This window comes from Hydra viridissima, unplaced genomic scaffold (genome assembly GCF_058129835.1).
Source record: "Hydra viridissima isolate aposymbiotic clone 2 unplaced genomic scaffold, HvirCarnegie_v1 scaffold_5, whole genome shotgun sequence".
NCBI lineage: Eukaryota > Metazoa > Cnidaria > Hydrozoa > Anthoathecata > Hydridae > Hydra > Hydra viridissima.
This window is the reverse complement of record NW_028324304.1, coordinates 13,803,659-13,816,947: the sequence shown is the minus strand read 5'-3', so window position 1 is coordinate 13,816,947 and position 13,289 is coordinate 13,803,659. Positions and strand designations below refer to the sequence as shown.

At 29.4% G+C, this 13,289-nt stretch overlaps 1 protein-coding gene across 5 annotated transcripts in view; it reads left to right on the top strand.

Annotated features, from left to right (window-relative positions):
* The window catches only part of LOC145189216 (E3 ubiquitin-protein ligase UBR5-like), a 35,878-nt gene extending 24,746 nt beyond the window's left edge, over positions 1 to 11,132 (top strand). For all 5 annotated transcript variants that reach the window (XM_090087421.1, XM_090087419.1, XM_090087420.1 and 2 more), the window contains exons 28-47: positions 882 to 972; positions 1,165 to 1,395; positions 1,479 to 1,714; positions 1,809 to 1,975; positions 2,288 to 2,422; positions 4,065 to 4,319; positions 4,545 to 4,684; positions 4,988 to 5,152; positions 5,575 to 5,798; positions 5,907 to 6,141; positions 7,012 to 7,152; positions 7,261 to 7,394; positions 7,690 to 7,823; positions 8,165 to 8,323; positions 8,427 to 8,511; positions 9,389 to 9,533; positions 9,646 to 9,770; positions 10,143 to 10,290; positions 10,505 to 10,590; positions 10,689 to 11,132. In XM_090087421.1, coding sequence (XP_089943547.1) covers positions 882 to 972; positions 1,165 to 1,395; positions 1,479 to 1,714; positions 1,809 to 1,975; positions 2,288 to 2,422; positions 4,065 to 4,319; positions 4,545 to 4,684; positions 4,988 to 5,152; positions 5,575 to 5,798; positions 5,907 to 6,141; positions 7,012 to 7,152; positions 7,261 to 7,394; positions 7,690 to 7,823; positions 8,165 to 8,323; positions 8,427 to 8,511; positions 9,389 to 9,533; positions 9,646 to 9,770; positions 10,143 to 10,290; positions 10,505 to 10,590; positions 10,689 to 10,901 — 3,249 coding nt within the window. In that variant the 3' untranslated portion in view covers positions 10,902 to 11,132. The remainder of the gene's footprint in view (positions 1 to 881; positions 973 to 1,164; positions 1,396 to 1,478; positions 1,715 to 1,808; positions 1,976 to 2,287; positions 2,423 to 4,064; positions 4,320 to 4,544; positions 4,685 to 4,987; positions 5,153 to 5,574; positions 5,799 to 5,906; positions 6,142 to 7,011; positions 7,153 to 7,260; positions 7,395 to 7,689; positions 7,824 to 8,164; positions 8,324 to 8,426; positions 8,512 to 9,388; positions 9,534 to 9,645; positions 9,771 to 10,142; positions 10,291 to 10,504; positions 10,591 to 10,688) is intronic.
* The last annotated feature ends 2,157 nt before the right edge of the window (positions 11,133 to 13,289 follow it).

Sequence of the window (13,289 nt, the reverse complement as noted above, 5' to 3'; positions counted from 1 at the left end):
TGAAACATTTGTTATGTTTTTAGAACACATTTAAAAAAACTAAATAGTTGCGAATTACAATGAACTAAAATGAACACAACAGCTAAAAACCGCAAAATTAGTGTTAAAACAGGCATAGAAACTTTTATGCAACCTATGTATCTTTCTTTGCATCAATTTTATGCGATTGTTCTTAATTTTGGCTGTAGTTGTTCCCCAATAGCTTTTAGTTCTTGTTTAATGTATTGAATTTACTCAGACCTTGATTTTCATGAGCATGTCTTTGTGTGTTGGCTAATGTAACTATTTATAGATATTTACCAAAGCTTCCATGACCACTACCAGCTTACCATCTTGCACAACAAAGAGATTTCTATACATTTCAAGAGCCATGCTTTTCCTCTTTTTTATATTCACTAAGAATTTATTTGGTTTCACTTTCAATTGGCCGATCAATTCCCTCCTTAAATTGTCTTAATTTTTTGAGTCTATCTTCAGAGTCAGCATTGATTTTTTTATGCCACAAATACACCAATGTTTTTCATAAATAGGTGTTTGTATTAGAAGAATAAATTTTAACAGTTTTTGTTTATGCTTCTTTTAAGTTTAAATAACTTACCTTTAGATTTGCTCTTATTTAATATAGAACTGTTCTCATATTCTATGGTTTTTTTGGATCCAGATCAAGGATGGCATTGGTTACCACCTGTCTTGTAACAAATCTTAAGAGTGTTTCTGTTGTATTTCTCAGAATTAAAAAATATCCTAATGCACCTATATAAATTTTTTAAACTGTTGTTTAAAGAACATATTTTTTGAATTTATGAAATTACAGGTAAGATAGTTCATTTTTATTGTTATCAAATTTCAGGTGAGATTTTCAGACAGTTTTAATATTCTAGGAATCACATGGTGTTGCATCAGCAGCTCCTGAAGATCATCAATACATGGATATGGGGGAGACAGATAGTGATTCAGATGACAGTCAAAATGGTTTTTCTTTATCTATGTTTATTAAAACCTGTAGAATTAAATATAATGTTAAATAAGTATTTGAAGACTCATATTTAATGTTATATAGTAGTGAAGTATTTTTCATTTTGTTGTTAAAATACAATTGTTACTTTCATTGTAGTTTTTATCTTTATTTGTATACTTTTTAAACCTGATATCTGAATTAACAAGGTGATGGTCCTGAAACACAATCTATTGAAGTATCTGGCGAAAATGCAGTTTCATCAAGTCAGCAAAATCGTAGTAATGAAGCTGATGGTTACTTTTCAACAACAGAAGTTTCAGAAACAGAAGGAGAGGAAGATGATGAAGATCCAGAAGATGATGATGAAGATGAAGATGAAGAAGAAGATATTAACAATGATGCTCAGTTAGATCTTGAAAGAGTTCCTCCCACTACAAGTATTTACTATTAATATTTTTTAAAATACTAGCTTTCATTTATTTATGTTATTATCTTTTTTAATAAATATTTAATTATTAAGATATAGCTGATAATACCAATGCAACTCCACGTGTTTTGCAATGGGCTGTTCGTGAAAACTCCTCTACCAATAATACTCCATCAACATCTGGAACTACACGTGCTACTACATCAGGTGTTTATTACATTGATACTTCTCGGAGATCCGGAATTAGTACAACTAGTGATGGTGCTCCTACATCACTTTTCTCAACGCCTAGTGCATTAGCAAGAACTTTTGCAATACTTGTACGAGAGGTAAATGGAAAGTATTTTTATGATTAAAGGCATAAATAGTTTGTGCGTTTAAGTGTTTAGTAAATAAACATTTTTACCTTTTTCTGTATCTTAGGTTTCTGATTTGTTGGGTCAAAACTCAGATGAGACCAATCTGTCAGGATCATGCTACCCAGTTGAAGCCAATATATTAAAAGAAGCTCGTGATGCAACAGATAAGTCTTTATGTGAAACATGGCAATGGTTATGGAGGGTTATGGAGCTTACAGAATCACAACTAAGGTGCTGAGATAACTTGTGGTATTTTATTGTTGATATTATTGTATTTTGTATGGTACTTTATGTATATTACAATCAAAAAGCTTTAATTTTTTTAAATGCAGTTTAACATACATTAGAATAAAAAGTGTGGCATTAGTACAGTAATTACCAGCTTGTATTAATTCAGTAATATATTTTTGTAAACTATTATTTAAGAATTTAAATTAAAATAAAAATATCTAAATTTATTTTTCTAGATCTAAACGGTTTGTGATTTTTTTTTAGCATTAATAATAAAATTGTTTTTCTTAAACTGATTTTTTTCTATTTTAGGTTTGGTGCATCTTTAACAGCCGTTTCAGATCCTGCACACCCTCAGCATCCGCTACATGATGTTCAGAATAAACCCTCTCGCAGTTCAGGATCTGCTACCATACTGAATGTCTGGACTGAAACTAGCAGAAAAAAGTAAAGTTTACTATGTTACTTTTAGTTGGAGATTACACAATGTAACATGTTTTGTTTATCTGAATCTGCTTTTTTTTCTTTCTTTTTTTTTTTTTGTGACATTGAGTTTAAGTAACTTTAATTGATAAAATAATATAATTGGTGACCTTACAAAGTATGGCAAATATTGAAAGTTAAAAGTGAAAATCACACTTTCATCTTTTGTGATCAATTTAATCTTTTCTAACCAACAACAATGTATAGTCTCCTGTCTTAGTAGCATTCCAAATTTGGAACCTTTTGACAATTTTCTAACCAACAACAATGTAGTCTACTGTCTTAGTAGCAAATTTTTGACTATTTTATGTGTTACCTGCTTTAGTTCAACAAAGTGTATGTTCTGCTTGCTTTGCTGTCCAAACATAGCAGAAAGATGAGTTTCTGCATTGTCATAATCAAAAGAATGATAGCATGCAATACTAGAAATCAATCTGAATCTGCAAAAAAAAAAATATGATTTCAGATATGCTGGTGAAAAGGCTATTTAAATAGCTGTATAGATATTAAGTGCAACTTAGTAACATTTGATGATAGAGAAAAAGTAATAACATTTTTTCAGAACCAAAATTTGTATGAATCATTGAAAAAGATCATGATAAACAAAAATCTGTTGCCTTTATTCCAGTATGTGTTGCTTGTTTAAAGAAAAATACTTAACCATGGTAAGAATAATTACTTTTGAGCCCTCTGTCTAACACATTATGCAAGATAGATGGGAAAAACCATTTACTCACTGAAAATATTTCTTTCAAAAACTCAGTTCAAGTTGACTGCCTGTGAATCTAAGAATATCGCAGATTTGGCTCTGTTTGTCAGTCTTGTTTATGTCAAACAGTGTAATGAAACACCACTCTGAATCTGAGTTCCTGTCAATAGCATCAAGTTTTTGTCAAATCTGAAGACCTACATGAAACAGACTGTTGCTAGCAAGACACCTCTGTTTTCTTTTTGAACATCTGGTTGGCATAGCCTTTTTAGATGACAGTGACACGTCTCAGTGTGTAATGTTGATAAAAAAGCTGAATACTTAAAATTGAAAGATCTGATGGCAGAAAGGAAAATATCTTTCTTTGATATTCTTATAAAAGAAGGCAAAGTAAAAATTCAGGCATTCCTTCAGAGACCACCAAGACAGTGGGTGTCTGATCCAGTCTTGAAGTTTTTTGAGCTGGCTATGCTGTAGATTATCCACTGTGGAACAATTTATCTCAACACTGTCAAGTTTTAAAACTATATTCTTAATTAGATCGTTACAATTTCTAGTTATCATTTTTTAATTTTAACTTTAATTTTTCAATTTAATTTTTAATCTTAAGTTTTAAATTGATAATTAACATTCAACAACAGCTATTTTAATTGAAATAGCCTAAGAACTGTCAAATATGGTTGATCTCTAAATATTATTTGTTATTAAAAATTTGATTTTTCATTAAAAAATTGATACAATCCCATTATAAAATGAAGCTTATGTAAAATGTTTATAAAATATAATGTTGTCTACATATCCTATTCTTATATACTTAATGTTCACAATTTTTGAGTATAAAATGTTATATATTTTTAATATTTTTACACATAAAAAATCTTTTTTAAATGTATTTAGAAAAACCAACACAAGTGCTGCATCCACTGATACCTCATCTACACGACAAGATTTCCTTAGTTACCTTTTGTCTCTTATGCGTAGCCACCATAATGAACATGGGGATTCGCTACCTAAAGTAGAAATCACAGCATTGCAGCACTTAGCCTATGTGCTTGATGCATTTATTTATTATTTACGTTCAAGTAAAGATTCTTCTAAAACTTCAGTGACAGTCGACTGTCCTCCAATTGAGGACAAGACTGTAAGGGAAAGGTAATAATGCAAAAGTGTGTAATTAGGAGTTTTAAGTAGTATTGCATTAAATAAACTCCTGTCATTGTACTTTAAAAAGAGCAATGGCAGATTGTTATTGTATAAAAAGTAGCCAGTCAGGATTGAGCTGATAGTGGTTCTACTTTGAAATTAAAAAATTTTGCAAGTTCTTAAAGTTTTTTTTATTTTCAACCATAAATTTTCTTTTATTAACTTGTTGAGCAGCAAATGTTTCAAATCAGCAAAAACATCTGGCGATGATGATGAGAGTGATGAAACAGATATTGATGATTTTGGCAATGATATTGATACAAAAGCATCTAATCATCGCTTCTTCAAGCGAAGTGATTCAACTCTTGTTTTAGGTATGGAAAATTGTTGTTAAAATGTTAATTGCAAAAAGTACATTTAAAATCAGTAAGTGTTATGAATGTCTTGTTACAAGTCTTTAGAGTATTTCTATACAGATAGTAACAATTAGTTAATGGCAAAATATACAGATAAAGAAATATTGGTTGCAAGTTATCAGCTAGAAAAACTTGATCAAAACTCATTAAAAATCTCAATTTTTTTTTTTTTTTTTTTCATTTTAAAACTTTTTTTAAAAAGGAAAACTCACCTGATTTTAAAGTATATAGAGTGTTGATACCTATTTTTTTAAATTTCAGGTTATGAACCTGCTAATTCATTTGCACCTCTTAAAGAAGCACTTCCTCTAGCTGATCGCCCTCACTTGCTTGCCCCTTCTGGAAGACGAGACCAGTTTTTTGGGGTAAAAAAGTCTGCTGACAGCGATTTGAGTTTTGATTCTGCTTTGTCATTGAGGTTGAGCGGTAACTGCTTAGTTACTTATAGTACCAACTGTTTAATGATTTTTATGTTACTGTTATTTAATTAATGTAAAAGCAGTTTCATCTCTTGGTATCTAAGCCAAGAGATGAAACTGCTTTTACATTAATTAAATAGTTTTTTTTTTAAATCTTCAATTGAAAGGTGTATAATTAAATGATCATATTTAAAGTGAAAAGGTGTATAATTAAATGATCTTTGGAGTTTATAATTTTAATCTCAAAAAAAAAAATTATATATAAACAATTTATAATATCTCTTTTAAAAGGTTTGTATTTTATATGAACAGTATAAGTTCAGTTGCCTCAAGGATATTTTCTACTCACTAGATTCTTAATTTTTTAAAAACCTAAATGGTATATCAATGATATTTATTTATGTATATATATATATATATATTTTACAGACTTCTCTAATTCAAACTGTACCCTCCTTATGTCACCCAATGTTTATCTAAGTCGATGGCATATGTGTTTGGAGCTGTTTGGTAGAGTGTTTCTAGATGATGTTGGATTAGAACCTCATTCAGTACTTAATGAGTTGGGTCGTTTTGATGTCAAAGAAGCAAAGTTTAAGCGAGAAATGGAGAAATTAAAAAATGGACACCAAAAAGATTTGTACCTTGAAGGGGTATACATTTTGAAAACTTTTCATATTAAAAATAATCTTTTTTTTTTTAATGTTAGTTATACTTAAGTAAAAAAATGGTAAACAATGAACTTTGAATTAATTTTTAAGCTTGAGCGTGCTCGTCCACAATTGTTGCAGCAAACATTGCGTCAACTTAATTCACAGTTTGGCCGCAGGTCGCCAGGTGCTGGACCTCTAAATATTCACAGGTTGAAAGTTTCGTTCAAAGATGAGCCAGGTGAAGGAAGTGGTGTTGTTCGAAGTTTTTACACAGCTATAAGTAATGCATTCCTTGCAAATGAAAAGTTGCCAAACCTTGATAACATCTTTTCTGGTAGTAGAGGTAATTCCTATTGTTATTTTTTTTACACACACATTTTTTATTTTCAAATTTTTATGTATAATTTTTGACATTATTTTCAAAGGTGTTCACTATAAGTATTTGCAATGAAAATATTGACTGCTAAAATCTCAATGCTAAAAACAAAAATTTGGTGACAAGTAATCCATAATATTTAAAGTTATTCATAAAAATGAAAGTGTATTATATATTTTTTTATGTTACATATTGTTTTTTACTAAAAGAACTTATTAGATAATAAAAATAATATTTTCAAAAACTTTTTTAAAAAAAAACTATTTAATGGTTGCAATCATTCACAAAAATGTAACACAAATTTTCTGTCCATTAGTAATCTTAAAACAATATGATTATAAGTTCATTTTTATTTGCAATTGTGTTTGCTTTACTTAATTAAGACTGAACAACCACTTAGAGAAGGAATAGCATAAGCTTTAAGATTAGGATTAGTAAAAATATTTTTGGACAGATGTTCATAGAAAATTAAAGACTCACATAGATGAAAAAAATTTTTTACTACAGCTAAATGATAAATTTACACTAGATCCGTTATACACCCTATGCTCACATAAAATACCTAGTACATCTAAGCTTGTCTACCTACAGTGCCAACAGCTAAAAAATGCTGGAGTGCATTATATAAAGAACTAAAAGCCAATAGAAAGCAAGATGAGTGGTGCAGGACTTGCACTGAACTTTGATCAATCTCCAATTTCTTACAATTCAGAGAAAATTTTCTTTTCAAACTTTAACTTTATCATTTAGAATATTTTTTTTTTTCTAAGTCATGTTTGTTTACTCTTCATTTCTCTTGTTAACTATTTCAGTTATAATGATTGTATTGGTATTAAGGTTTGACTCACCAGCTACGTGCTCGTGCTCGAGAGCGTGAAAGAGATATTAGGCGTGGCAGTGCTCTAGAAGTTACAGATATGGTACCAAGAAATGTTCGTAGAGATAGATACAGTGACCGAACTACTGATAATATTGCATGTAAGATTTAAATTTTTTGACTTGTATTTTAGCATAGTTTTATGGTAATTTTATTCTTTGTTAATTTATAATATTATATTAACTTACAATTTGTTGATTCTTTTATAGCAACATTATCTGTTGATGCTCCAGCATATAATCTGGAATCTGAGAGTTCTTCGCAAGAAGATTTAACAGATATTCCAATTCATAAAAAAGAACTTGGTAGAAGATTGTACTCTCGAATACAAGCAATTTGTCCAGTAAGTAGATTTTATTAAGATTTTTTTATTAAGATTTAATGAGAAAACTTCTAAAAGTTGAAAAAATATTTTGAGAAGTTGAACTACTCTAAATACGCCCTTTAAACTCTTATAAATTAATTTTTCTGGTTTACTTTTACAGGTTTATTCTTAATTACTTCCATTATGATTTTTATACAAATAACTAGATAGATAGTACTGCTTAATTGTATTTATTTGTTGATTATCTAAAAATAATTAATAATTTGTTTTTTGATTAACCACTGTTATATTTGCTTATTGATTATGCTTAAAGACAAATGCAAACAAAGTTACAGGCATGTTATTGGAGTTAGCACCTACTCAGATTATGCATCTGCTTACCAGCAATGAAAATATCTTGGCTGCAAAAGTTAATGAAGCCACTGAACTTTTAAATGGAAAACTGAGGTTTAGTATAAATATGTTGTGTGGTGTTCAACTTTGTTAAACTTTGTTGTTTGAGCTTAACAGTGTAATATGAGTAAAAGAATGGATTGCTGAAGCTAAAAAAAATTGAACTAGTAAAACTAGCCTTCCTTTTGAGAAAAGTTTTTAATACAAGAAATTTTTTAGAGGTTTTACATAAAACTTAATTTTTCATGCATTAAGTGGAAAGTTTTGTTGTTGTTGTTGTTGTTGTTAAAAAAGAACATTCTGCATCAATTTTGGAATGACACTAGCATCTGTAAGAAAAAAATTTTTCATATGTGTATGAGCAAAATTTATATATTTTTACTTTTTTACTTTAGTAAAATGGATCCAACTATAAATCCAGTTGATGATTATGAAATAAATGATGCATTTGACAATTCCCCACTTTTTTTCCAACCCGGAAAACCTGGATACTATTCTCCACGACCAGGGAAAAATATTATTGAACGTGTTAACTGCTTTCGAAATGTTGGAAGGTTGTAAAATCAAACCATTAGGTGTTTGTGTTGTTTTTTGTGCTTAAATGTTATGCTTGTTTAATTGATTCATCTTTAATTTGATAATTTTCTATATTTTAAGAATCATTGGTTTGTGTTTGCTACAAAATGAGTTGTGCCCTTTGGTTTTTAATCGCCATGTCATTAAGTATTTGCTCGGACGAAAAGTAAGATTTTGTAATTAAAATCATGAGCTTAATATGAATTTTTATGTAATCTTCTTTATGAATTTATTTTTTATAAATAAACCCGACTTAAACATATAATTTTTATCCTATATCACCATTGTGTGTGAGTGACTGCTTCCTTTAACAGTATGTTCACTTTTTGTTTATAACTGACAAAATATATACTAGCTATATTTGTTTCAGTCAATTAAAACTTCTACATATAAAAAATGTCTTATCATTTATTGCATTGAGTAAAATTTAGAAATATTGCAAGATGGTTAGCAGCTCTATGAATTTCCATAAGAACTTCAAAGCATTAAGATATTTCGTTAAACAAGCATAAGATGTTTTTAATAACTTTATTGCACTCAAAAACAAAAGTTTCAAAAACAAGATACCTGAAATTTCTTAGGCAATCACTGTAAAGTAGTTAAAGTTTCCCAAGTTCTTAAGCAAAAATAACCAGTAAATAACAGTTCATTGAGAAAAATCCATGGAAAAATCCATGGAAGATTTAAAAGTGTGAGTTTAACACTACCTCAAATTGTGTCCACAATTCAAATTAAGATATTCAAATCAAGTAGTGGATTTTCATTAATCTTTTTTAAGTTACTTTATTCTAAAGTTAACTAAATTTTTATATTCAGATATCTTTAATCTTAGTTTTCCAACCTCTTCATTCTTATCATAATTGTTATTGTAAGACTGTATTCAATCTTTTTTTAAAATCTTAAGCTGTTTCTGAATATACATTTTATTTGATAATTTTACAGCAAGCAGTCAAACAAAGCACTCGCTCTTGTGTACAATAATAAATATTTATATATATAGTGTGTGTGTAATTTTTTACAATGGTCATTTTTACCAATTTCAGATTAGCTGGCATGACTTAGCTTTTTTTGACCCAACGTTATATGAGAGTTTGCGGCAACTTATCGAAGATAGTAAGCGAGAAGACAGTTCTAAGTTTTTCTCTGATCTTGATCTTACATATTGCATTCAGTTGCGTGCGGAAGAAGGTACATTATGAATTTAAAACAGTATTAACTTTTTACCACTTCAACCCCCTGTATTTGTTTTGATTTTCTAATATGATAATTTGCTATGATAGAATTTGTTTAAATGTAATAGGAGGTTGTACAGTGGAACTTGTTAAAGGAGGAAGCCAGGTAGAAGTTGCACCAGACAATGTTCATGATTATGTTAAGCGATATGCTGAGTATAGAATGGTTATTAACTCTAGAAGAGCCCTTCAGGTTAAAGCTTTTTTTAGATTCTTACTAAATTACAAAAAGTTCATAAGCAGAAATGTAAACTTAAATTATCCTATTCTTCATGTAATACAAATTAGTTCGAGTTAAATATTTTGTAATATCTGAGTATGTAATAATTAGTTTTTGTTAAAATAAATTCGGACACTTGGAGCGGGCTAAAACCATGAATTTCATGTGAGTAATTTGGTTAACTCATCGGGGAATCAATTTATTACCGTTTGAAGTTCTGCTGAGATAAAAAACCGTTTACTAAAAAAAGCATTTACTCATTTAATAGATATTCTATTTGTATTGAGTACCAAATTTTTTGAGTACAAATTTGAGTAGCATTTTTTTTTTTAATTTCGTTTATAGGCGATGCGTCGAGGGTTACTTGATGTCATTCCATCAAATCATTTAGAATGTTTGACTGCAGAAGATTTTCGATTGCTTTTGAACGGCATAGGCAACATTTGTATCCAACAGCTCATGAGTTACACATTTTTTAGCGATGAAACAGCAGGTTGTGTTTTTTTTTTTTCTTTTCTGTTTTTTTACTAACATTTAATACTTTACTACCTTTTTTTATATTATTATGGACTTATAAATTACATTATTCTTTATAAAAACAAGAAAATCTTATTTGATCGACATTCTTTTGTATGTTTTTGTTATTTTTGATCGTTTTTATTGGTTTTTGATTATTGTAATTTTGAAAGCTTTTCTGAACCTAACAGGTGAAGGGCAGGAAAAGTTAGCAAAGTTTAAGAAATGGTTTTGGTCCATTGTGGAAAATATGACTCCTAAGCAAAAACAGGACTTAGTAAGTAGAAAAAAAATTATTTACACTGCAGGTTATTTGTTTTTCTAAATGTAAACGGCTTTCAACCATGCGTCTTTTTTTGTCTTGAAATTTTACAGCTCTACTTCTGGACTTCATCTCCCGCAATGCCGGCAAGTGCAGAGGGTTTCCAACCTTTACCTTCAGTTACTGTGAAACCAGCCAATGATCACCAACTGCCTACTGCAAACACATGTATATCCCGACTCTATGTTCCTCTTTATTCATCGAAAACCATATTACGAAACAAATTTTTATTAGCCATAAAAACTAAGGTTTTTGGCTTCGTGTAGTTGAATTGATGGCCACACCTACATCCCAGACGATGTTGGGCTACATATTATTCTAAAAAGAAATGGTTCACAATGTAAATACACGATTCTGTTATTTGAAAGCTACTCAAAATTTCGAAAAAGCATTTCGTCCAAAAACGTCTCCTTTTTTGGACACTGATTGTAAACGGTTCGAACACATTGAGGGATGAAAATTCCTTTTATGAAATTAAAAAGATATAATGGACATAATTTTGTGATTTCTTTTGTTTGCATAAAGCTTACATGATAATCATTGATTCAATTTACCCTATTAATTGAAGATACACTATCCACAAAAGCTGATGTGCATAATGAAGTTTATAAAAATATAATGCGCTACCGACTATTTTGATTTCATTACAAAAAAATATTGGTTTAGATGAAATGCAGTCTAAGCATCTATACAAGATAAGACATATGTTGACAAACAAACAAAAAATTTACGGAACGAAAAAATATTATTTCAACTCCAAAACTAAAAGAACTTTTGAGAGAATGTGAAAAGCATAATAGACCAATGATAGTAATTGATGGCATATCTTGGGATCATTATCCTGTTAGAACGTCCGCTCTAGAGGCATATTTTTATCTACAAAAGCTACCATTAAATTCTCCAGAATTGAATTACATGTTACAAGTCTCATTACATTTTAGCAGATATAAGATGAGCTCATTTTATATCTGCACAACGCACAAAAACTCAAATTCACACTTAAAAAAAAAAAAACAGGATGAAAATTGGCTCAAAATTGACTTTAACCATTACACAATACATAAAAATGATAAAATTTTTAACTAAACAATACATAAAGATGATAAAAATATTCAACCATGAAATATATATTTTCATCTTTTCAACAAAATTAATTTAAACGTAAAAATTATAAAAGATGTATTTTTGTCGAAATGTATTTTTGCGGAGTAACCAACTTTCCTCTAACAAATCATTCAAATCACAACTTAACAGAACTTGGTAGATCGGAACGATCCTTCGTATCGGTTTACACATCAACGAAAATTTTTTAATGTGTTTAATAAATTTTTGAAAAAATCATTTAAAAATATTTTGTTGTGTGTAAAAAATGGAAAGAAAAAATTCAACCACAATACTTGATGCACTCTAAATATTTGAAAAATTCAGTTTTTCAAAATATTCCTTTCTAATATCTACGTGAATTTGACAAGCGGGGGGGGGGGGGGGGGAGGTTAAAGAGATCTTTATCATTTATTCATGAGTTGAATAAATCTAGGTAACAGACCCAATTTACTAGAACTTTTTTTTAGTTTCCTTTAAGATTTTTTCTATTTTATAAATATCTTGTTCTGTTTTTAAGGAACTCTGGTTGTTCCACGTGTTATTTTGTTACTGTAATCTTGAACTAAGATGTAACTGGAGTCGTATTTTGTTCTGTATATATTATGAATACTTCTTCAGTCCATCTAGTTGCATAACCCTTTTCGAAAGTTGACTTATGCTTGCTTATTTTTACTTCGTGAACTGATAATTTTAGCTTTGGTTTAGGTGGCTTACCAGATCTGAGAGATCCTTGATCTCTCCTGGTTTCTTTTTTATTAAATTATTCTGGATGTGTCCAGATGTTATCCTGGTTTCTTCTATTTTAAATTATTCTGGACTTCTCCACACTGTATTTTCATTATTTTTATTACTAGCTTCAACAGGTGTCAACTAGATCATTTATGTCTTTTCTTCTAATAAACTTTCTCCTTGTTTATGTATAATAATTCATCTACTAATTATACTAATAAATTGTTAAGATTATGTATAATAATTCATCTATTAATTATACTAATACATTGTATATAAATGTGAAGAACCTAAATAATTCAAGTTTATTTTTAAGCTCACCAAATCTGTACCAAGTTTCATCTTTGATCCAACTATCTTCTCAACTATAGATTTATCCCATTTTTCTTTTAGAGTTGGATTGGCAATACCATCCATTTCTTCTAACATTTGTTTGTCACACATTTTATTACGAGTTTATGTTTCTTTATCCAATAGATAGTATACATCATGATGATATCCAACGTCATCAACACTATTTATAGGTTTACTCCATTCTTTTGGTGTAAGATCTTTAATAAATCTTTCATCTAGCTTGGTTTTTTGAACCAGTAATATTTTGACCAGTTAAATGTGTCTCAAATGGTAAGCTATTAAATATTGAGTTCAACATTGATCCGCTTAAGGATCCTACATATCTACATTCAGTTGGCAAACGAGTGAGCGAGTCGCATCCAGAATCATTCAAATCAACACTAAGCTGGCTTGTCAGTTCGCCTTCATCTTTGACGAATTAAGTTTTTGCAGTAGCATTTACTTTCATTTCTCCTCGTTTCGCATCA